This window comes from Oncorhynchus gorbuscha, unplaced genomic scaffold, assembly GCF_021184085.1.
Source record: "Oncorhynchus gorbuscha isolate QuinsamMale2020 ecotype Even-year unplaced genomic scaffold, OgorEven_v1.0 Un_scaffold_34:::fragment_6:::debris, whole genome shotgun sequence".
NCBI classification, from domain to species: domain Eukaryota; kingdom Metazoa; phylum Chordata; class Actinopteri; order Salmoniformes; family Salmonidae; genus Oncorhynchus; species Oncorhynchus gorbuscha.
The window spans coordinates 62,095-86,892 of record NW_025745197.1 but is presented as its reverse complement, the minus strand read 5'-3'; the positions used below and the strand labels follow the sequence as shown (position 1 = coordinate 86,892).

The window sequence follows — 24,798 nt, the reverse complement described above, 5'->3', positions numbered from 1 at the left end:
AGTGCAATGATTCTCTACACAATTACTGCTTGTTTTGTCACAAACTGAAATTAGGCAAACTATTATAATTTTAGCAACCAGGAAATGGCAGTGATTTCTGCATATTGCTCCTTTAATGGTATAGTATATTACCTAATAAGAAAGACAATGTTTTTAGTTGAATTGTTTTACTCTTATTGTTACTGTCACTCCCTGACCTTAGAGAGCCGTTTTATTTTTCTATTTGGTTAGGTCAGGGTGTGATGTGTGGTGGGCATTCTGTTTTGTTTTCTATGTTTTGGCTGGGTATGGTTCTCAATCAGGGACAGCTGTCTATTGTTGTCTGTGATTGGGAATCATACTTAGGTAGCCCTTTTTCCCTCCTTCAGTGTGGGTAGTTTAACTTTGTTTGTGGCACTAAAGCGGCATGGTGGTGGCTTTCGTTTGTTGTTTTGTTGGCAACATTTTAAATAAAAAGGAAAATGAATGCTCACCACGCTGCACCTTGGTCCACTTTCATGTGACACTTACTGTACATTTGAGTGTAACTCCATAACCAGAGGAGAGAGTAGGTTTACACACATTCCTAATTTATTTACATGAAGTAAGTTCTTTATGAGGTATAGGTGAATTCACTTAATAAGGAAAATCTGAAGTAGCTTTGTCAATTTATAAATTTGTGATATGTACCCATTGATTCTTGAAGAGTATAACTTATAAATGCTTCATGAACTTAGTTCAGCTGTTTTACCCTGTCAGAGCCCGATATATAAGCATGTTTTACTCCAATGTTTGCAAACAAACTAAATGTAAACAAACATGGTGCCTCAAAACATGGCGAAATCTATAATTGTTATATAATCAGTTCTTGCATCTATAGCTCTGTCCAGGAATTTGAGAGTGGTTACATTTCTCCAGTCCCATCACTCCGATTTTTACCAAAACAGGTGGGGAGTGATTTGTTATTGATTCAACTTCTGATGTGTTCAGTAATGTCCGTAGACTGAGTTGAATCTTTCGAAGTACTGACTCCGCTGGCGTTGTGCTCTTCGGGCAGTGTGACCTTGAGATGGGGCATTGCTCTCCTATAGGGGAGAAAAGAGAGGTGAGCAGAAGAGAGGAATGAAGGGAAGAAGGAGAGAAGATAAGAGTTAGATGAGAGGTGAAAAGGGGGGATGAAAGGAGGGAGTTAAAAGATGTAAGACATTTCATGTGAAATAAACAACATGTGATAACAAAACTACACATGACAACATCTTAGTACATGATCTCATGTGAAATAAACAACATGTGATAACAAAACTACACATGACAACATCTTAGTACATGATCTCATGTGAAATAAACAACATGACAAAATGGGAGGCAACATTTCAACATATGATCCCATGAGTTAGACACTATTTTTTACAGCTAAACGAAGGTGTTAATACTGAAGGACAGTATGCTGCTGTATAATGTTTACTTGGGACTGAACTAGGATTTGAACCAACAAGTTCTTGGTTGCTAACTACCTCAAGTTCCAGTTGTGCCACCAGGTCTGTGGTCATAATGGTGATAGAGTATATATTTATTGGCAACAATACATTTCTGCGCTTTTCCTAATGTTGCAGTAAAAATAAAGTAAATATATACAAAAACATGAAGGTGTTATTCCTTTAAATTAACAGTATGCTACTGTATTCTGATTGAAATTACTGTAAAATCTTGAACTGTGATGACAATTGGGACTTAAATTATTGGTCAATACCAAGAAGAATATCATGGTGTAGCCGGAGGAACGCTAGTTTCCATCTACCTCTGGTTACATTGACTTGAATACAAAAACCTAGGAGGCTCATGGTTCTCATACTGCACAGTCATTTTGACAACTTTCGGAGGACGTCCTCCAACCTATCAGAGCTCTTGCAGTATGAACTGACATGTTGTCCACATGTTGTCAAAGGATTAGAGAATGAATCTAGTACTAGCGAACACTGCAGTGCATAACATGTGGTGAGTAGTTGACTCAACGGGATAGAAAGACAATAGTTGAACAGTTATTAAACAAATACATTTCTTAAAAAATGAAGGAGAAGCAAGAGCAAAAGTGAGAGAGAGCGAGCTAGCTATGTTTTGATGTATTTTTTCACTTTCACTTACTTAGCTAGCGAATGCAGCTTGCTAGCTTAGCCTTATCAAACACCCCAGCTCAAACAGAGAGGGATGCTATGTTAGCTAGCTGGTTATGGCTATCCAACACTGGAACTCTTCCAAGTCAATGTAAGCTTTTGGTTGAATTAATTTATTGCCACCGGGACCTGCCAGTGTAACTGCTAAACTGCTTTTTGACTGTACACTACTGCATGATTGAAGTGAGTTTACTAACATACTGACCACACAGCTTCCGTCACGTGCTCGAGCACCGGGTGCGCGAGCGTTGCAAAATACCTTTACACATACATGTTATTCAGTCATTGCACCCACGATGATCGCAAGCGTTTGCGTAGCCAGGCACTAAAATAGAACGTGGTTTTATTTGAGACGCTAGATGCACTGCAAGTCCCGCCTCTCCCATCTCCTCATTGGTATTTATGTGGGTGATTGAAAGATGAACTGAGGTCCATACTCAAGTCCAGTTGGTGGTGTTAATGCACCTTAAAGTTGGTTGCCAACCGCCATATAAAATCCAAAGACTGCTGTTGTTATGTGGCTGCTATAAAAGTAACCATCTGAAGAAACTGCTGAAACATTAATCCACTCCAGGCCAAAAGGTTGCAAGTTCAAATCCCGACAGCATTTATGCACACTTAGGGCTAGATTCTAACGGACAAATAAAATTGTATGTCACGTGCGCCAAATACAATAGGTGCAGGTAGAACATACACTGAAATACTTACTTACAAGCCCTTAACCAAAAATGCAGTTAAATAAAAAAAGCAGCAGTAAAATAAAAGTAGCGAGGCTATATACAGGGGGTACCGGTACCTCGACTAACCGGGCACCGGTAGAGGTAAAGTGACTATGCATGGATAATAAACAGAGAGTAGCAGCAGCGTAAAAGAGGGGTGGGGGAAAGGGGCAATGGAAATAGTCTGGGCCATTTGATGAACTGTTCAGGAGTCTTATGGCTTGGGGTTAGAAGCTGTTCAGAAGCCTTTTGGACCTAGACTTGGTGCTCTGGTACCGCTTGCCGTTCGGTAGCAGAGAGAACAGTCTATGACTAGGGTGTCTGGAGTCTTTGATAATTTTTAGGGCCTTCCTCTGACACTGCCTGGTATAGAGGTCCTGGATGGCAGGAATCTTGGCCCTGGTGATATACTGGGCCGTACGCACTACCCTCTGTAGTGCCTTGCGATTGTAGGCCGAGCAGTCTCCATACCAGGCAGTGATGCAAACAGTGCAACTGTAGAATCTTTTGAGGATCTGAGGACCCATGCCAAATCTTTTCAGTCTCCTGAGGGGAATATGTTTTGCCCTGCCCTCCTCACAACTGTCTTGGTGTGTTTGGATCATGATAGTTTGTTGGTGATGTGGATGCCAAGGAACTTGAAGCTCTCAACCTTCTCCACTACAGCCCCGTCGATGAGAATGGGGGCGTGCTCTATCCTCCTTTTCATGTAGTCCAAGATCATCTCCTTTGTCTTGATCACGTTGAGGGAGAGGTTGTTGCCCCGGCACAACACGGCCATGTCTCTGACCTTCTCCCTATACTCTGTCTCATCGTTGTCGGTGATCAGGCCTACCAATGTTGTGTCGTCTGCAAATGGTGATGGTGTTGGAGTGGTGCCTGGCCATGCAGTCATGGGTGAACAGGGAGTCCGGGAGGGGACTGAGCACACACCCCTGAGGGGCCCCTGTGTTGAGGATCAGCTTGGCAGATGTGTTGTTACCTACCCTTATCACCTTATCAGAAGGTCCAGGATCCAGTTGAAAAGGGAGGTGTCTAGTCTCAGGGTCCTTAGCGATGAGCTATGAGGGCACTATGGTGTTGAGCTGGAGTCAATGAATAGCATTCTCACATACGTGTTCCTTTTGTCCAGGTGGGAAAGGGCAGTGTGGAGTGCAATAAAGATTGCATCATCTGTGGATCTTTTGGGTGGTATGCAAATTGGAGTGGTTCTAGGATTTCTGGGATAATGGTGTTGATGTGAGCCATTACCAGTCTTTCAAAGCACTTCATGGCTACAGACATGAGTGCTACGGGTCTGCAGTCATTTTGGTAGGTTACCTTAGTTTTCATGGGCACAGGGTCTTTGGTGGTCTGCTTTGGTGGTCGTAGAAAAACTATTCAAAGTGGGGAAAAAAAGGTCTAAACTTCCCAGAATTCTTGAAGCACCCCAGGATTCCGACAATGAGTCGTTTGTGTTTCCTGAAGAGAAGAGCGTGCGTGCGTGTGTATGTTGGTATTACAGACTCAGTCAGGGACAGTTTGAAAATGTCAGTGAAAACATTTGCCAGTTGGTCAGTGCATGCTCGGAGTACACGTCCTGGTAATCGTCTGGCCCTGCGGCCTTGTTAATGTTGACCTGTTTTAACTGATTGACATCAGAGTGAAGGACGCAAATCTGAAGGGTGAAACTTTCAGTCATGCGAGTCACAAGACCAGTTCTGAGAGGTTGTCCGTCCGGCGCATTAGTCCTAAAGGGAGGATTAACAGGAATTAGCTTGACTCATAACTGTTGTGCCAATTGTTCGTCAATGAAATTTCCTGCAGCTCCCAAGTCCCTCGATAAACTGAGTGACCCCATTAGCAGAAAGAAGATCCGAGATCCCAAACTGCCTTTTGGTAATGTTCAAAAACGTAGAGTTGCTCACCCGGGCGGAAGTGGAGGGGTTGTGGTCATCGCTTCGTGGGGGGGGGGGGGGGGGTGAATCAGACAGCTATTGAGTCGGTGGTTACTCTCTCCACTATAGAGGCACAGGTTCACGTAACCTCCAGTGTCTCTCGGCAGGCGTTAGAGGGGTGTGCCCAAGTTGCATGGGTTCGGGGCTATTAGACCTTGGTGGACGAGAGAAGGGTTTGGAAAACTCGCAGGCCATGGACAACTGTAAAGGTCTGCGGTCCACTAGCAGGTTGCCAATGGATATGGACATCTGGATGTATTGGTTTAAGTATGTTAACTTATTGCAGATCAGTGGGACACTAGCGAAATTGCAGAGCGCCAAATTCAAATTAAATTACTATTAAATACGTCACCCCGCTCCTCCGTTCTCTCCACTGGCTTCCAGTTGAAGCTCGCATCCGCTACAAGACCATGGTGCTTGCCTACGGAGCTGTGAGGGGAACGGCACCTCAGTACCTCCAGGCTCTGATCAGGCCCTACACCCAAACAAGGGCACTGCGTTCATCAACCTCTGGCCTGCTCGCCTCCCTACCACTGAGGAAGTACAGCTCCCGCTCAGCCCAGTCAAAACTGTTCGCTGCTCTGGCCCCCCAATGGTGGAACAAACTCCCTCACGACGCCAGGACAGCGGAGTCAATCACCACCTTCCGGAGACACCTGAAACCCCACCTCTTTAAGGAATACCTAGGATAGGATAAGTATTCCCTCTTCCCCCCCCCCTTAAGATTTAGATGCACTATTGTAAAGTGACTGTTCCACTGGATGTCATAAGGTGAATGCACCAATTTGTAAGTCGCTCTGGATAAGAGCGTCTGCTAAATTACTTAAATGTAAATGTAAATGTAAATATTAAACTTTCATGAAATCACAAGTGCAATACATCAAAATAAAGCTTAACTTGTTGTTAATCTTGCCGCCATGTCAGATTTCAAAAAGGCTTTACGGTGAAAGTAAACCATGCGATTATCTGAGGACAGCACCCAGCACACAAATGCATAACAAATTTTTTAACCAGGGAGTATCAAAACGAATGTCAGAAATAGAGATATAATATATGCCTTAGCTTTAAAGATCTTCTGTTGGCATTCCAAAATGTCCCAGTTACATTATAAATGGTCCTGTTGTTCAATAAATTCCTTCTTTATATCCATAAAAACTCAGTTTAGCTGGCACGCTTCAGTTTCCCTCCTTCAAAATGCATACAAAATGAATCCCAAACATCACCAATAAACTTATCCAAACAAGTCAATCAATGTTTAGAATCAAATCTTAGGTACCCTAATATGCAAATAAACAATCAAATTTAAGACAGAGAATCGTTATTGTCTTTACTGGAGAAAAATATCAAATAACGCACTCTCATTCACGTGCTTGGAAACACTACAGCCAAAATGGGAGCCACCCAGAAAAACAACAATTTCTGGCTCATTTTTCCAAAAACCAGACTGAAACTCTTTCTAAAGGCTGTTGACATCTAGTGGAAGCCCTAGGAACTGCAATTGGGCACGGTTTCGCCCTATTATAAAAGTGCCAGCCATTGAAATCAGTGGTAGGATTCATTGTTTTGGGGGGGATGGTTTGTCCTCTGGGTTTCGCCTGCCATTTCAGTTCTGTTATATTCACAGACATTATTTTAACGATTCTAGAAGCCTTACTGTTTTCTATCCAAATCTACCAATATATGCATATCCTAGCTTCTGGGCCTGAGTACCAGGCAGTTTAATTTGGGCACGCTTTTCATCTGGACGTCAAAATACCACCCCCTTTCCCAAAGAAGCTAAACCTCTGCATGCCAGCTCGGTCTGTAACTCCCGAATAAGACCCCTCCTCTAGACTGTAAGGAGAGCTAGTTCACTCTATCCGCTGCCGGCAGCCATGGTACGGACCCTCAACGGTATACTCAGTGGTGGAGCGACGGCCCTGTCGCAGCTCACATTACAGGTCCCCAGTGTGACGACCTGGAACTGAATGGTCGAACACCTCCTTGAAGAGGGCATGGAAACGTGATTCAGAGGACAGATCATAACTTTGAGCGGCCCATAGGGCTGTGACCCAATCCAGAGCTTTGCCTGTGAGTAGGGAGATGATGAAGTCCACCCTGTCTTTGTCAGCGGGGTGATGGTCTATGTACAGGTTACACTGCATGATAAATCCTTGACATATTAGGCTGGATATGGGGAGATGAACGAGAGGAGGCTGTGGCACCTGATATGGGTGAAGCATGAATGGACTGGCAAAGGAGGTCGCAGAGCGCATCGATTCGTTCTTCTTGTCAGGTGAGGTTTCAAGCGCAGGGCGCAGCATGTTTATTACAAAGGACCACAGGAGGAGGAAGGTAGCTTGATCCAGGGGCAGGCAGAAGATCATACACAGGGGGTCCAAAAGGGCAACAGTACAGGCAGGGTAAAGGCTAGCATCGTTAGTGAGGCAAGCAAAAACTATCATACACTGGAGGACTACATCACGGGACACCCAGCACTCTGAAAGACATGCGTCACAAAACAAACAATAGCTCACAGTGATGGGGTGCAAAGAACTGAACTAAATAGTGTGTGATAATGACATACAGGTGTGTAAACAGGTGATTACAATTCACGTGATTGGGATCTGGAGCGTGAGCCTAATGGACACATTCTCAAACTTGCACACTTTTGATAGACTTAAAGGTGCAATCTGTAGTTGCTACATCTATTTTTGGAATGATAAATTATACATACAGTAACAGTCAAGTTTGGACGCACCAACTAATTCCATTTGATTCATTGTTTTACTATTTTCTACATTGTAGAATAATAGTGAAGACTTCAAAACTATGAAATAACACAAGGCATCATGCATTAATCAAAAAAGTGTTAAACAAATCCTAATATATTTGATATTTTAGATTCTTCAAAGTAGCCACCCTTTGCCTTGATGACAGCTTTTCACACTCTTGGCATTCTCTTAACCAGTTTCCCCGTGAATGCTTTTCAAACAGTCATCAAGGAGAGATCATCTGTTCACCTACACTGTGTCTCACAGACACACCGGTTGGAACCAAAATGGTCAAATATGGACTCATCAGACCAAAGGACAGATTTCCACCGGTCTAATGTCCATTGCTTGTGTTTCTTGATCCAAGCAGGTCTATTCTTCTTATTGGTGTCCTTCAGTAGTGGTTTCTTTGCAGCAATTCGACCATGAAGGCCTGATTCACACAGTCTCCTCTGAACAGTTGTTGTTGAGATGTGTCTGTTAGTATTTATATCAGCTGCAATTTCTGAGGCTGGTAACTCTAATTATCCTCTACAGCAGAGTTAACTTTGTGTCTTCCTTTCCTGTGGCGGTCCTCGTGAGAGCCTGTTTCATCATAGAGCTTGATGGTATTTGCGACTGTACTTGAAGAAACGTTCAAAGTTCTTGAAATGTTTCAGATTGACTGACCTTCATGTCTTCAAGTAATGATAGACTGTAGTTTATCTTTTCTTATTTGAGCTGTTCTTGCCATAATATGGACTTGGTCTTTTACCAAATAGGGCTATCTTCTGTATACCACCCCTACCCCGTCACTACACAACTGACTGGCTCAAACGCTTTAAGAAGGAAATAAATTCCACAAATGAACTTTTAACAAGGTACACCTGTTAATTGAAATGCCTTCCATGTGACTACCTCATGAAGCTGGTTGAGAGAATGCCAGAAGTGTGCAAAGCTGGAAAAGGGTGGCTACTTTGAAGAATCTCAAATATAAAATAAATGATTTTTTAACCCTTTTTGGTTACTACATGATTGCATATGTGTTATTACATATTTTTGATGTCTTCACTGTTATTCTACAATGTAGAAAATAGTACAAATAAAGAAAAACCCTGTAATGACTAGGTGTGTCCAAATATTTGACTGGTACTGTATATAAAACCTTTTTATTTTCAAATGTTAGATTTTTTCTTCCACCTCATTTGAGTATTTTGTGCAGATTTTTGAGAAAAATACAATTACATACAAACTTCCGGCGCCGACAGAGATGGACGCCTCGCTTCGCGTTCCTAGGAAACTATACAGTATTTTGTTTTTTTTATGATTTATTTATTACATTGTTACCCCAGGAAATATTAGGTTTTTATTACATACAGTCGGGAGGAACTATTGGATATAAGAGTAACGTCAACTCACCAAAACTACGACCAGGAATATGACTTTCCCGAATCAGATCCTCTGTTTGGTCCACCATCCAGAACAATAGATCGGATCCCAGCCTGCGACCAAAAACAATGGCGCCGCAGAAGGGGCAGACGGAGCGGTCTTCTGGTCAGGCTCCATAGACGGGCGCATCGCGCATCGCTCCCGAGCATACTACTCGCCAATGTCCAGTCTCTTGACAACAAGGTAGACTAAATCGGAGCAAGGGTTGGATTCCAGAGAGACATCAGTTTACATAGTGAGGCTGCATTTATTGTAGCTGGGGATTTTAACAAGACTAATATGAAAACAAGGCTCCCAAAATGTTATCAGCATATCGAATGCGCGACCCGGACTGGCAAAACCCTGGACTATTGTTTTTCTAACTTCCACGACACATATACTGTAAAGCCCCCCCCCGCCCCCCCCTTCCCTGTGCTCAGGTCTGTTCAACACTGGCCCGACCAATCAGAATCCACGCTTCAAGATCACTTCGATCACATGGACTGGGATATGGTCCGCATAGCGTCGGACAATATTATGGATGAATACACTGATTCGGTGAGCAAGTTTATTAGCAAGTGCATTGGTGATGTTGTACCCACAGCGTCTATTTAAACATTCCCCAACCAGAAACCGTGGATTGATGGCAGTATTCGAGCAAAACTGAAAGCGTGAACCACTGCTTTTAATCAGGGTAAGGTGACTGGAAACATGACTGAATACAAACAGTGTAGCTATTCCCTCCGCAAGGCAATCAATCAAGCTAAGCGTAAAGTATAGCGACAAAGTAGAGTCGCAATTCAACGGCTCAGACACGAGAGGTATGTGGCAGGGTCTACAGTCAATAACGGGCTACAAAAGGAAAACCAGCCCCGTCGCGGACCACGATGTCTTGCTCCCAGACAAACTAAACAACTTCTTTGCACGCTTTGAGGACAACACAGTGCCACTGACACGGCCCGCTACCAAAACCTGCGGCCTCTCCTTCACTGCAGTCAATGTGAGTAAAACATTTAAACGTTTTAACCCTCGCAAGGCTGCCGGCCCAGACGGCATCCCCGGCCGCGTCCTCAGAGCATGCGCAGACCAGATGGCTGGTATGTTTACGGACATATTCAATCAATCCTTATCCCAGTCTGCTGTTCCCACATGCTTCAAGAGGGCCATCATTGTTCCTGTTCCTAGGAAAGCGAAGGTAACTGAGCTAAATGACTATCGCCCTGTAGCACTCACTTCCGTCATCATGAAGTGCTTTGAGAGACTAGTCAAGGACCATATCACCTCCACCCTACCTGACACCCTAGACCCACTCCAATTTGCTTACCGACCCAATAGGTCCACAGATGACGCAATCGCAATCGCAATCACACTGCACACTGCACACTGCACACTGCACACTGCACACTGCACACTGCACACTGCACACTGCACACTGCACACTGCACACTGCACATTGCACACTGCCCTAACCCATCTGGCAAGAGGAATACCTATGTAAGAATGCTGTTCATCGACTACAGCTCAGCATTTAACACAATACTACCCTCCAAACTCGTAATTAAGCTCGAGACCCTCTGTCTCGATCCCGCCCTGTGCAACTGGATCCCGGACTTCCTGACGGGCCGCCCCCAGGGGGTGAGGGTAGGTAACAACATCTCCACCCTGCTGATACACAACACTGGGGCCCCAGTACTCCCTGTTCACCCATGACTGCATGGCCATGCATGCCTTCAACTCAATCATCAAGTTTGCAGAAGACACTACAGTGGTAGGCTTGATTACCAACAACGGCGAGATGGCCTACAGGGAGGAGGTGAGGACCCTTGGAGTGTGGTGTCAGGAAAATAACCTCACACTCAATGTCAACAAAACAAAGGAGATTATCGTTGACTTCAGGAAACAGCAGAGGGAGCAGCCGCCTATCCACACCGATGGGACAGTAGTGGAGAAGGTGGGAAGTTTTAAGTTCCTCAGCGTACACATTACGGACAAACTGAAATGGTCCACCCACACAGACAGCATAGTGAAGAAGGTGCAGCAGCGCCTCTTCAACCTCAGGAGGCTGAAGAAATTTGTCTTGTCACCAAAAACACTCACAAACTTTTACAGATGCACAATCGAGAGCATCCTGTTGGGCCACCTAGTACGGAGACTGCTCCACAACCGTAAGGCTCTCCAGAGGGTAGTGAGGTCTGCACAATGCATCACTGGGGGCAAACTACCTGCCCTCCAAGACACCTACACCACCCGATGTCACAGGAAGGTCAAAAAGATCATCAAAGACAACAACCACCCGAGCCATTGCCTGTTCACCCCGCTATCATCCAGAAGGCTAGGTCAGTACAGGTGCATCAAAGCAGGAACCGAAATACTGAAATACAGCTTCTATCTCAAGGCCATCAGACTGTTAAACACCCATCACCAACATTGAGTGGCTGCTGCCAACATACTGACTCATCTCTAGCCACTTTAATAATGAAAAATTGATGTAATAAATGTATCTCTGGCCACTTTAAACAATGCTACTTTATATAATGTTTACATACCCTACATTACTCATCTCATATGTATATACTGTACTCTATACCATCTACTGCATCTTGCCTATGCCGTTCTGCCATCACCTATTCATATATTGTTATGTACATATTCTTATTCATTCCTTTACACCTGTGTGTGTATATAAGGTAGTTGTTGTGAAATTGCTAAGTTATATTAATTGTTAGATATTACTGCATGGTTGGAACTAGAAGCACAAGCATTTCGCTACACTCCCATTAACATCTGCTAACCATGTGTATGTGACAAATAAAATTTGATTTGATACTTTGTAACACAACAACATGTGGAAAAAGTGAAGGGGTTGTGAATACTTTCTGAGGCCGTGTATGTGGTTGTATACACATGTATGCGGTTTAAAGTTATTGTGTTTTTGAAAAATATTATATCTGTTTGCGATTCATGCAGTGAATTTGCAGTCTACAAATAATGTATTATTATGTTCCAGCCCCCTGACCTTCTAAAGCGTGAAAGGATGGGTGTGGCTTCATGACAATGACCACACGAGCAGCTGCTCACCGATTTGACCGCTCTAATGCAGTTACACCTGATTGAATCTATGCCTTAATGTCAAGTGTCCCTGAGTACCTCTACTTTTCAGTTTGGTTTGGTCAGATAATCACATAATTATTGACTTGATTTCGGGCAACTTTTAGCAAAGTGCAGAAATGTGTGGCGGAGAAGCTGGAAATTCTAGTTGCTTATATCTCAAAGGTTGTGATTCAAATCCCAGGTGTGGTTGCGTCCCAAGTGTGCTAACCAATGTTGAGGTCAATTCCATTTATGTTTCATTCAACTCAGAAAGTAAGCCCAAATTCAAACTCCTAACATTCAGGTATTGAAATGAATTGGAATTAGAATGAGAATTTCTGTGTACTTCCTGAATATAATTAGTTTTTCTATATTTACTGACAAAATGCAGTTCAGGTGTATAAATACATAAAATGTTATTTCCACTATTTTCACTTCAACTCAGTAGCTGGTAACCTACTATAACATAATATGCGCATCTAAAGTATCATATACGTTTAAATGCAAATGCAAGTGAGGCATGCCAAGTTAATTTGCAGGCCAAAAAGTAGCCAACTCAAGTGCATTGCAATTGACAGTAAATATATAGCAAAACTAATACAGTATCCTATTACCGTAAATGTACTGTAAAATGACAGAAAATCACTAAATTAACATCAATGACTAACTGTGTAGTTTCATGTTAAATATTAAATATTACATATTAAATCATATGATTTCACAAGTGAGAAATCAAATTATTGTAACACTTCTCATGTGAAAACGTGTTTCTGGAAAAATTCACATGACATTTCACATGTGAAATCATGTGAAAACATTTGTTTTATGAACACTTAACGCAACATTTCACGTGAAAACGTGTTTCCATGTGTAATGTACAGCTAAAATACTAATGCAGTATCCTATTTCTGTAGAAATTTACTGTAAAATGAAAAAAATATCTCAAAATTAACAACAATGGCCAACTGTGTAGTTTCATGTTATCGTGAACGTTAACGTGAAATTTCACATGTGAAAATGTGTTTCTGGAACAGTTCATATTTGACATTTCATGCGAAATAATGTGAAAACATGTTTTTGGAACACTTCACGTGACATTCCACATGTGAAATCATGTGGAAACATTAGTTGTTTGAACACGTCAAGTGACATTTCACATGTGATGAGATGTTTTCATGTGTAATTTCATGAGTTATTGCTGTTCAGCTAAAATATGACTCCACCTTTGATTTGAACTCATAACCTCTGAATGTGAAGTACACTGATCTTTCTGCTGCACCACAAAGACTGTAGCATTATTCTACACATTCATTACCTGTAATACATCTCTGCAATTAGCAAAAGAGTGCCATCTGCACTGCTATTTTAGGCAAGAATTTAATCCGATCAAGGTCATAGGCATTTCAGCTTTTAAAGGCAGTGTTTCTGCGTTCCTGGAGACTCCATTCACGGTAAATGCTGCATATGTCGGCTCAATCGGATATTACTTTTCGATTTCTATCGCAGAATCTGTAACGTTTCAGCAATAACAGATTGAATGGAGACCTTAGTTATCAGTTATTCTGACTATTCTCTCATCATTGATTTCTTTAACTTATTTCAGCAATATTAAAGTTTTCTGTATAGTTGTCTAATGTTGGTGGGCCATATTACTCTGTTTTAATGTTACTCCTGAATCACTATGATAAATATAATCGTTTTTCTAAAGTGTATTTTTTAACAAAGCTGAGATTTACTTTGATGTCCAAAGTGTAGGACTACAAGTGAAATCAGTTATCGACACAGACATGGTGGCCTACCAGGAAGATTGGAATTCCATGAACCAAGAGGTTGTGAGTTCCCATCCCAGGTAAGGACATGTTGAATAATAATGAACATTTCAACTGATTAAGAGAAGACATCATCCCTGGCCTTAGAAAAAGGCAGAGGATGTGCAAACTTTTGTTCGTCCAGCCCCCAGGATGACATTTCCCATTTTCTAAAACTCCTTACGTACTTTACTTTTTAAAAACAACATAAACATTAGTAGGATGTGTAAAGATTTTAGTGTGTAAGGAAAACGTGAAAAACATGAGTTTTAGAAAACGTGAAATGGTGTCCTGGGGGCAGAATGAACACAGGTTGAGCAGCCATTCCGTTTAGAAAAATGATCAAGTGCTTTCAGCTACTGACCTCTCCTCGCCTTTCACAATGATTTGTCTGTTCCTTTTTTATTTTCCTGCAGAAACAAGGTAACATGTATTAGGGCTGGGATTCAATCCAATCGTGCATTTTGGGCGTTGCACCTTTAAAAGGCACTCTTTCAGCATTAGTGGAGCCCACTATCACAGTAAATGCTGCATATGTCCGCTCAATCGGAAATGACCTTTTAATAAATGCCAAACGTGCTATAATAGACCAATGATCAGATGGAGCTCTTTGAGTTACTCACCTACACAGCCAGACCATACAGCAGATACCAATGCACAGAGCCACTCCTCCAATAGCAGACGGAATTGTGAAGACCAACAACATCTGTAGGCCATGTTCAGCATTATCTGTGTTAAGTCAAACAGTCAAAAAAAATGGGATTATCAGAAAAGTCTCAAAGATCCGAAATGAGTGTCATATTCCTTTGCTTTACAACAACATATTAAATTGGGGGAATAACATTCAATATGAATTGTTTGCAATAATTATCACAATAATGTCCACACAACAACATTTGATTGGTAAATTGAACACTGTGGCTGTTCAATATAACACTTCAAAAGTGTTTATATAAGAACCACCAGAAAGTGTTGAATTCACACTTTTCAAAGTGTTGCTCTTTTATACACCGATACTTTGCAACATATCATTTTACACTAACTCTTTGTTGAAGGTACACTGTTATGGTGTTCCCTACTACCTTGTATTCAACACTTTAGAAATAGATGTATACAAGGTCAGTGTTTAAAGGTACACTGTTATGGTGTTACCTTCCCAGCTGATACCTTCACAGCAAATTATCCAGTGTTAAATTAACACTGGTCCTGTGTCTATAAGGGTCCACACTTTTCAGTGTTAAATTAACACACTGCTTAGTGTAAAGCCTTATTTGCATATTTCCCAGAGTGCCTTTCAATGTGAAATGTAGAGTTACCACCCATGACTGTATTTGTTAGTGACAAGACATGGCGGTTGCATTCATCCATTTTCAGTCCTGTGGCCTTCAGTAAGTGAGATCCTAAGTGAATGTTATCATTACAATCTAATTGTTTAACACAATAACACAGGTACTTCATGAGACATTATGAGGGCCTAGTTTTAACCTAATACAAAGGCATGCAAGTCACATTATGCTGGTTTGCAAAGTGATGTGTAATTCCTATTGGAATCCAGCCAGAGTGGGAATAGCTGTCATAGGCTGTCATTGTACATAAGAATGAGATCTTAACTGACTTGCCAAGTTAAATAAAGGTTAAATAAAAAATAGCCAACCAGTGGAATTGTATTCACCGCAACCTGCATTCAGAATGACTCTGCTCGGTTTAAAAGATTAAGATATGAGACTACCTTCAGCATCTATACTGGAACAACCATTTCAGTAAAGGGAGCAATAAATCCATTTAACAGATTGGATTATTCTAGAAAAATTTATGTTATTTATATAAGTACAAGATGAATTAATCAATCGATATACATGCAAAAACATAGATAGTGAAACAAATGATTCAAGAAAATTGAACTGCAATAGAGCATGCTGGTTTAACACTGGTTATTAATACCAACACTGTTTTTTTTTTACACCAATGCGTGTTAATTTAAGACTTACAGAGTACATTTAACACCTGAATCAAAACGACAAATATTACACAGAAAAATCTACATTAGGTAATACTGGCCAATTTGACACCGTGATATTTTTTTACACCAGCATAAAAAGCAACACCATCCGGCGTTCAGTCCATTCAGAGTAACAGAAAGTAACACCAAAACCATATCAACACCAAAACTGCTAACACCAGGATATGAACACTGACTATTTTCCTGGGCAGTTTTGTTCATGTCACAATTCCTGTGGAGTTTTGTTCATGTCAAAATTCTACTTTACTTTATATCTAGTGTTACAGAATATGGTTTCTTCTCCATATGTTACAGTATCAACAGACAATCACAATCATTACCTATGAGGTTATCTGTGATAGTCAAATTCCACTCCGTTGTCTTAACACCCCTTCGATCTGTGACAGTACAGTTGTAGGTCCCGGTGTCAGTTAGCTCTACAATAGATATAATAAGCTCTGTAGGAGTAAGAGAGTCAGCACTCATCCTGCCTGAGGTGAAGTTTCTGTGAGTTATTTTCCCCTTGGAATGAGAGAGAATAAGAACAGTGTCCTTTCTCCAGATGACTTGATTAGTTGTGTTCGTCATGGATTCATTGCACACCAAATAAACATCTTCTCCCAAAGAAGCTGATTTATTTGTTTTAATGTTTGTCGCGGACTCTATGGGAGAGAAAAGAACAAAGCCAAAGTTTACAGACAGACAGGCAGGTAGGCAGATAGACAACAGGGTGATCAGATATTAAATAAGAAGGTCTGAATTCATTATTAGTGAAACAGGACCCAAGTGGTAAATATAAACATCCAGTCCATTTAAAAAAGTGGAGCTCCCTTACACTACAGTGTTTTCATGCATACATTCTAGCAAAGTGCGTAGCACATAGAATTAAAAAGGTATTGTTGGATATTATTCATCCTAATCAGACAGGTTTTTTACATGGACAGTTCATTGAAGAGAATATAAAAACCTGGGAAACCCGGTTTGGTATTCATTCATAGCTGACTTTGAAAAGGCTTTTGATAAAGTACGACTGGCATTATAACGCATGGAATATTTCAATTTTGGAGAAGCTCTTATAAAATGGGTTAAAGTTATGTATAGTAACTCCAGGTGTAAAATAGTAAATAATGGCTACTTCTCAGAAAGTATTAATCCATCAAGAGGAGTTAAACAAGGTTGTCCACTATTGGTATATCTATTTATTATGACTATCGAAATGTTAGCTGTTAAATTAGCTCTAACAATAATATCAAAGGCCTAGAAATCCAGGGCTTATAATTGAAGGTGTCATTGTTTGCTGATTATTCATGTTTTATTTTAAATCCACACTTTGGATTCTTCCACAGCCTCATAGATGATCTAGATACTTTTTCTAACCTTTCTGGATTACAATCCAATTATGATAAGTGTATTATATTACATATTGGATCATTAAAAATATGACTTTTACATTACCGTGTAGTTTGCCAATAAAATGGTCTGATGGTGAAGTGGATATACTCGGAATTCATATATCGAATGAAAGAAATTCTCACTACAATACATTTTAATAGAAAGTTGGCAATAAAAGACGAGATCTTGTTACGGTGGAAAGGAAAATATCTGTCTGTTGAAAAATCAAAATAAATTAATGATTTATTAACTATTTATTCATATCTCAGTTTTCCTATTTCCTTATGGCTTGTCTACACCTAGCACCTGGTTTTTTAATTATATGAGCAAAACATATTACATTTGATTTGAAACGGCAAGCCAGATAAAATTAAATGTGTCATGTTTTGTCATATATTGTCTTGTCATTATGCTTTCCCTTCTGTTCGTTTTCCCCCTGCTGGTCTTTTTAGGTTCGTTCCCCTTTTTCTCTCTCCCTTCCTCTCTCTCTTCTCTCTATCGTTCCGTTCCTGCTCCCAGCTGTTCCTATTCCCCTAATCAATCATTTAGTCTTCCCACACCTGTTCCTTATCTTTTCCCCTGATTAGAGTCCCTATTTCTTCCCTTGTTTTCCGTTCCTGCCCTGTCGGATCCTTGTCTATTGTTCACCGTGCTGTGTTTGTGTATCGCCCTGTCGTGTCGTGTTTCCCTCAGATGCTGCGTGGTGAGCAGGTGTCTGAGTCTGCTAAGTTCAAGTGCCTTCCCGAGGCAACCTGCTGTTCAAGATCGAGTCTCCAGTCTGTTCTCGTCATTACGAGCGGAATTATGTCTTATGTTTGTAGAATTACTTTACTGGATTAAAGACTCTGTTTTCGCCAAGTTGCTTTTGGGTCCTCATTCACCTGCATAACAGAAGGATCCGACCAAGAATGGACCCAGCGACTATGGATTCTCTCTACTCTACTCTCGAGTTCCAGGGAGCGATGCTCGGCAGACACGAGCAGGAATTGTCTGCTGCTCGACATGCCGTTGAGACCCTGGCCGCTCAGGTCTCCGACCTCTCAGGACAGTATCAGAGTCTTCGTCTCGTGTCACCAGCTACTTCCGGTTCTTCCGAGCCTCCGGAACCTAGGGTTAATAACCCACCATGTTATTCTGGGCAGCCCACTGAGTGCCGCTCCTTTCTCACCCAGTGTGATATAGTGTTCTCTCTCCAACCCAACACATACTCAAGAGAGAGAGCTCGGATTGCCTACGTCATATCACTCCTTACTGGTCGGGCTCGGCAGTGGGGCACAGCTATCTGGGAGGCAAGCGCTGAGTGTACTAACAATTATCTGAACTTTAAGGAGGAGATGATAAGGGTTTTTGATCGCTCAGTTTTTGGGAAAGAAGCTTCCTGGTCCCTGTCTTCCCTATGTCAAGGTAATCGATCCATAACGGATTACTCTATAGAGTTTCGCACTCTTGCTGCCTCCAGTAACTGGAACGAGCAGGCGTTGCTCGCTCGTTTTCTGGAGGGACTCCACGCTAAGGTTAAGGATGAGATTCTCTCTCGGGAGGTTCCATCCAGCGTGGATTCTTTGATTGAACTCGCTATTTGCATTGAACGACGGGTAGATCTTCGTCACCGAGCTCATAGAAGAGAGCTCGCGTTAACTGTGTCTCCCCTCTCTCCGACACTACCGTCTTTCCCCACTGACTCAGGTGTTGAGCCCATGCAGCTGGGGGTATTCGCATCTCGACTAAGGAGAGGGAACGGAGAATCACCAACCGCCTCTGTCTCTATTGCGGTTCCGCTGGTCATTTTGTCATTTCATGTCCAGTTAAAGGCCAGAGCTCATCAGTAAGCGGAGGGCGACTGATAAGCGCTACTAGACGGTCCTCTCCGTCAAGTACATGTACTACCTTACCGGTCCATCTACGCTGGACCGGATCGGCAGCTTCCTGCAGTGCATTAATAGACTCTGGGGCAGAGGGCTGTTTTATGGACGAAGCCTGGGCGCGGGAACATGACATTCCTCTCAGACAGTTAGGGAGCCCACGGTCATGTTTGCCTTGGATGGTAGTTCTCTCCCCAGTATATTATATGAAACACTACCTTTAACCCTCACTGTATCTGGTAACCATAGTGAGACCATTTTTTTTGATTTTTTGTTCACCTTTTACACCTGTTGTTTTGGGTCATCCCTGGCTAGTGTGTCATAATCCTTCTTTTGATTGGTCTAGTAATTCTATCCTTTCCTGGAACGTTTCTTGTCATGTGAAGTGTTTAATGTCTGCTATTTCTCCTGTTTGTTCTGTCCCCTCTTCTCAGGAGGAACCTGGTGATTTGACAGGAGTGCCGGAGGAGTATCATGGTCTGCGCACGGTCTTCAGTCGGTCCAGAACCAACTCCCTTCCTCCTCACCGGTCGTATGATTGTTGTCCTGTTCTCTTCAAGAAGCGTTTTGCATCCGCTCCTATCCTTGTTGCACCTGACGTCACTAAACCGTTTATTGTTGAGGTTGACGCGTCGGGGTGGGCGTGGGAGCCATTCTGTCCCAGCGCTCCGATACTGACGATGGGGTCCACCCTTGTGCGTATTTTTCTCATCGCCTGTCACCGTCGGAACGTAACTATGATGTGGCTAACCGCGAACTGCTCGCCATCCGTTTAGCCCTAGGCAAATGGCGACAGTGGTTGGAGGGGGCGACCGTTCCTTTTGTCGTTTGGACTGACCAAAAGAATTTTGAGTACATCCGTTATGCCAAACGACTGAATGCGCGTCATGCTCGTTGGGCGTTGTTTTTCGCTCGTTTCGAGTTCGTTATTTCTTATTGCCCGGGTACTAAGAACACCAAGCCTCATGCTTTATCCCGTCTCTTTAGTTCTTCTGTGGCTTCTACCGATCCCGAGGGATCCTTCCTGTTGGGCGTGTTGTCGGGTTGACTGTCTGGGGAATTGAGAGACAGGTTAAGCAAGCACTCACGCACACTGCGTCGCGCGCGCGCTTGTCCTAGTAACCTTCTTTTCGTTCCTGTTTCTACTCGTCTGGCTGTTCTTCAGTGGGCTCACTCTGCCAAGTTAGCTGGCCATCCCGGCGTTCGGGGTACGCTTGCTTCTATTCGCCAGCGGTTTTGGTGGCCTACTCAGGAGCGTGACACGCGCCGTTTCGTGGCTGCGTGTTCAGACTGCGCGCAGAAGAAGTCTGGTAATTTTTTTTTCTGCTTCTGCTCCTGGTCTTGCTGGGTCTCAGTCTGTTCCCTGCCATCGCATCTCTCCTGTTCTTGTTCCTGCCCTTGCTGTGTCTCAGTCTGTCCCTAGTTGTTACTCTCCTGGCCTGTTTGGTCCTGTTTGCTCTAAAGCTTTCAGTTCTCTACCCGTGTCTCATTTTTTTTTTTTTTTTTTTTAGAGTAGTACCCTAGTTTCCCTTTTTATCGTTTTTCGTTACGGTCCTGAGGAGAGGAGTTGGGTTCTTTCTCGGGACGTGCTGGACCGTTTTTGATCTATGATTTCCTCCGTTGCCGCCAGTGTTCCTCCTCGAGAGCGCCAGGAGGCGCTCGGTGAGTGGGGGGGTACTGTCATGTTTTGTCATATATTGTCTTGTCATTATGCTTTCCCTTCTGTTCGTTTTCCCCCTGCTGGTCTTTTTAGGTTCGTTCCCCTTTTTCTCTCTCCCTTCCTCTCTCTCTTCTCTCTATCGTTCCGTTCCTGCTCCCAGCTGTTCCTATTCCCCTAATCAATCATTTAGTCTTCCCACACCTGTTCCTTATCTTTTCCCCTGATTAGAGTCCCTATTTCTTCCCTTGTTTTCCGTTCCTGCCCTGTCGGATCCTTGTCTATTGTTCACCGTGCTGTGTTTGTGTATCGCCCTGTCGTGTCGTGTTTCCCTCAGATGCTGCGTGGTGAGCAGGTGTCTGAGTCTGCTAAGTTCAAGTGCCTTCCCGAGGCAACCTGCTGTTCAAGATCGAGTCTCCAGTCTGTTCTCGTCATTACGAGCGGAATTATGTCTTATGTTTGTAGAATTACTTTACTGGATTAAAGACTCTGTTTTCGCCAAGTTGCTTTTGGGTCCTCATTCACCTGCATAACAAAATGGGCCTATTTATATAATTAATATAAATTCGGAGGGCAGAAAGGCTTCAGTCATACAAAAGTTATACTTAAATCCGAACTGGATCTCTAGCAGATTAATAACAATGTCTCACCCCATGTTCAAGAATGGCCTTTTTCCCTTTATTCAGATTACAACCTCTCACTTTCGGTTATTTGAAAATGAAATGATCTCTAAAATATTGTTATTTTTAAAACAAGCCATAAAAAGTTGGTTGCAATTTCAGTTTAATCCACCAGATAAAAACAAAATAGTTGAAAAGATATTTTCGATGTACCGATTCCATGGCACATGGTTTATGATCTGATACACGAAACAACACTGGATTCAAAACTTTGTTTTTCAATATAATGCGATGTTATATACATACCAGTCAAAAGTCCAGACACACCTACTCATTCAAGGCTTTTCCTTTATTTGGACTATTTTCTACATTGTAGAATAATAGTGAAGACATCAAAACTATGAAATAACACACATGGAATCATATGTAACCAAAAAGATGTTAAACAAATCAAAATATATTATCACAGTTGTGTTGTGACAAGGTGGGGGTGGTAATCCAGATGATAACCCTATTTGGTAAAAGACCAAGTATTAGGGAAAGAACAGCTCAAATAAGCGAAGAGAAACGGCAGTCCATCAATACTTGAAGGTCAGTCAATGTGTAAAATTTCAACAACTTTGAACGCTTCTTCAAGTGCAGTCGCTAAAACCATCAAGCACTATGATGAAACTGGCTCTCATGAGGACCGCCACAGGAAAGGAAGAGCCAGATTTACCTCTGCTGCAGAGGATAAGTGTCAGGACCCGGTTACGAACCACGGGTCTCCAGAGTGAGAAACAGTCACTTAACCAACTGAGCCACGAATAGTCAGCAGAACCCAGCAGATGAGGCAGACACAGCAGTACTTGAGACAGTGTATTTAATGAAGTAAAAAAGTGAAGTCCTTCAGGAATACATGTAACTCCACAACCTCAAAAGGAATTCCACAAGAACAAAGGTAATCCTCCAAGACAAAAAGGTAAATCCACAAGGTGGTAGGTATAGCATAAAAAGCCTCAAAAGATACTCAAAAATAAATCAACAAGAACAAAAAACAGAATTCCACAAGAGAGTCCACCGGGATCAACAAGAGTACACAGAATACTAGGGCTGGGTGCTAACATACAAACACAGAGCAAATAACTGAGGAAAACTAAGGGTTTAAATACAATCAGGGGAAACGAGGCACAGGTGCAAATAATAATGGGGATCAAGGGAAAACAAAAGGTCAAAAAGCACAATGGGGGCATCTAGTGACCAAAAACCGGAACAACCCTGGCCAAGTCCTGACAATAAGCTCATTAGAGTTACCAGCCTCAGAAATTGCAGCCCAAATAAATGGTTCACAGAGTTCAAGTAACAGACACATCTCAAAATCAACTGTTTAGAGGAGACTGAGTGAATCAGGCGTTCATGGTCGAATTACTGCAAAGAAACCACTACTAAAGGACACCGATAATAAGAAGAGACCAAGAAACACGATCAACGGACATTCGACCGGTAGAAATCTGTCCTTTGGTCTGAGTAGTCCAAATTTGAGGTTTTTGGTTCTAACCGCCGTGTCTTTGTGAGACACAGAGTAGGTGAACGGTTGATCTCCGCATGTGAGGTTCCCACAATGAAGCATGGAGGAGGAGGTGTGATGGTGTTGGGGTGCTTTGCTGGTGACACTGTCAGTGATTTATTTAGATGTCAAGGCACACATAACCAGCATGGCTACCACAGCAACATTTGTTTTTCAACAGGACAGCCTCCGGTCCTTCTGTAGCTCAGTTGGTAGAGCATGGCGCTTGTAACGCCAGGCTAGTGGGTTCGATCCCCTGCACCACCCATACGTAGAATGTATGCACACATGACTGTAAGTCGCTTTGGATAAAAGCGTCTGCTAAATGGCATATATTATATTATTATTTGACCAAGAAGGAGTGTGATGGAATGCTGCATCAGATGACCTGGCCTCCACAATCACTCGACCTCAACCCAATTGAGATGGTTTGGGATGAGTTAGACCGCAGAATGAAGGAAAAGCAGCCAACAAGTTCTCAGTATATGTGGGAACTCCTTCAAGACTGTTGGAAAAGGTTTCCAGGTGAAGCTGGTTGAGAGAATGCCAAGAGTGTGCAAGCTGTCATCAAGGCAATGGGTGGCTACTTTCAAGAATCAAAAATATATTTGGATTTGGATTTGTTTAACACTTTTTTGGTTACTACATGATTCCATTTGTGTTATTTCATAGTTTTGGTGTCTTCACTATTTTCCAACAATGTAAAAATAGTCCAAATAAATAAAAACCTTTGAATGAGCAGGTGTGTCCAAACTTTTGACTGGTACTGTATATGGAGGATACAACCATCCCAGCTCTGCAGATTTTTCTGTGAATAGTTAGTCATTAGAAGATTTTGGTACTGTCAATATGTAGCTTGTTTTTGGTCGCAGGTTCAGGAGTGGCTGAAGAATTACAGCATTTACCTGGAGCTAAATCTGCAAATTACACTGCTGGGTGATTTTAAAAGTTTTAGTCAATCAATAAATAATATAGTAAAACTCTTAGCAAAATTGTTTATCTTTAACTTACAATATGTAGAATCAATGAGAATAGAAAGGTTCAGAACTTTTGTGAAACATCACAGCACAATTGAAAAATATATGGAAAATATAAATAAAAACTGGATGGTGTTCAGCAATAGATGGTAGGCGCTGAGTGGAGCTGAAGGATAGGACTAAAACAAACAAAAGATAACTATTGTAAAATATACTGTGTACATAAAATTAATATAGTATGTATAAACTGGAAGTAGAAGCCTAATTGTTGTTGTCCATTAGTTTACTCCAATTAGGGGAGGGATGGTAGCGTTAAGGCAAAATAATAAAGGAATATATATTTTTAAATCTATATATGTATATTATATAATAAAAACATATATGGGGGATTGGAAATGATGCAGGCAATTACATTGATGGAAGCTACAATCTATCTGCAATATTAAAGCTGATCTACCCCCTAAAAAAGTAGGCAGATAGGCAGGATTGCTGGCAGGCAGGCAGACATGCAAGCAAGCACACATACACACTCACAAACACACACATAGTACTGTAGCTTACCTGTGTAGACAAGGAACAGCGTGATGACCACAGAAACCAAATCCCAGGACAGGAGAGTCGCCATGAAGACCCTGGACGTGACTGACAGAGAGAGACGGACAGAGTGGAGTGGAACTTTAGAGTTAGTGATCAGTGCCACAGCTAGCTAACCAGGAACCATACCACTGTTCAGGCTGAGGACGACGGAGAAACGAGGAAGTGGTCGTCTTAGAGAGAAGCACAGAGATATTTAAAACCTCACAACCATGGAGCTCAGAGACATCACACATACCCATTCGGCAGTGATTACTGAGTGATTGACTGTGTGCTCAGAGTTTGAT

At 42.1% G+C, this 24,798-nt stretch overlaps 1 protein-coding gene across 1 annotated transcript; it reads right to left on the bottom strand.

Moving 5' to 3' along the window:
• Positions 1-444: 444 nt before the first annotated feature.
• LOC124017845 lies at positions 445-24,798 on the bottom strand. Its single transcript, XM_046333079.1, has 5 exons — positions 24,479-24,798; positions 16,205-16,525; positions 14,488-14,593; positions 14,229-14,274; positions 445-1,064 (listed from the first exon to the last, which is right to left on the bottom strand). The coding sequence occupies exons 1-5, from the start codon at positions 24,540-24,542 to the stop codon at positions 966-968; spliced, it is 636 nt and encodes a 211-aa protein (XP_046189035.1). The 5' UTR covers positions 24,543-24,798; the 3' UTR covers positions 445-965.

Bases quoted from the DNA above. Each gene is read 5' to 3' on its own strand.
- LOC124017845 (XM_046333079.1), bottom strand. From the start codon at position 24,542: ATGGCGACTCTCCTGTCCTGGGATTTGGTTTCTGTGGTCATCACGCTG. The intron at 16,526-24,478 runs GTAAGCTACAGT...TCTCTCCCATAG, and splicing joins GCTGTTCCTTGTCTACACAG to AGTCCGCGACAAACATTAAA. The intron at 14,594-16,204 runs GTAATGATTGTG...GACTTAACACAG, and splicing joins TATCACAGATAACCTCATAG to ATAATGCTGAACATGGCCTA.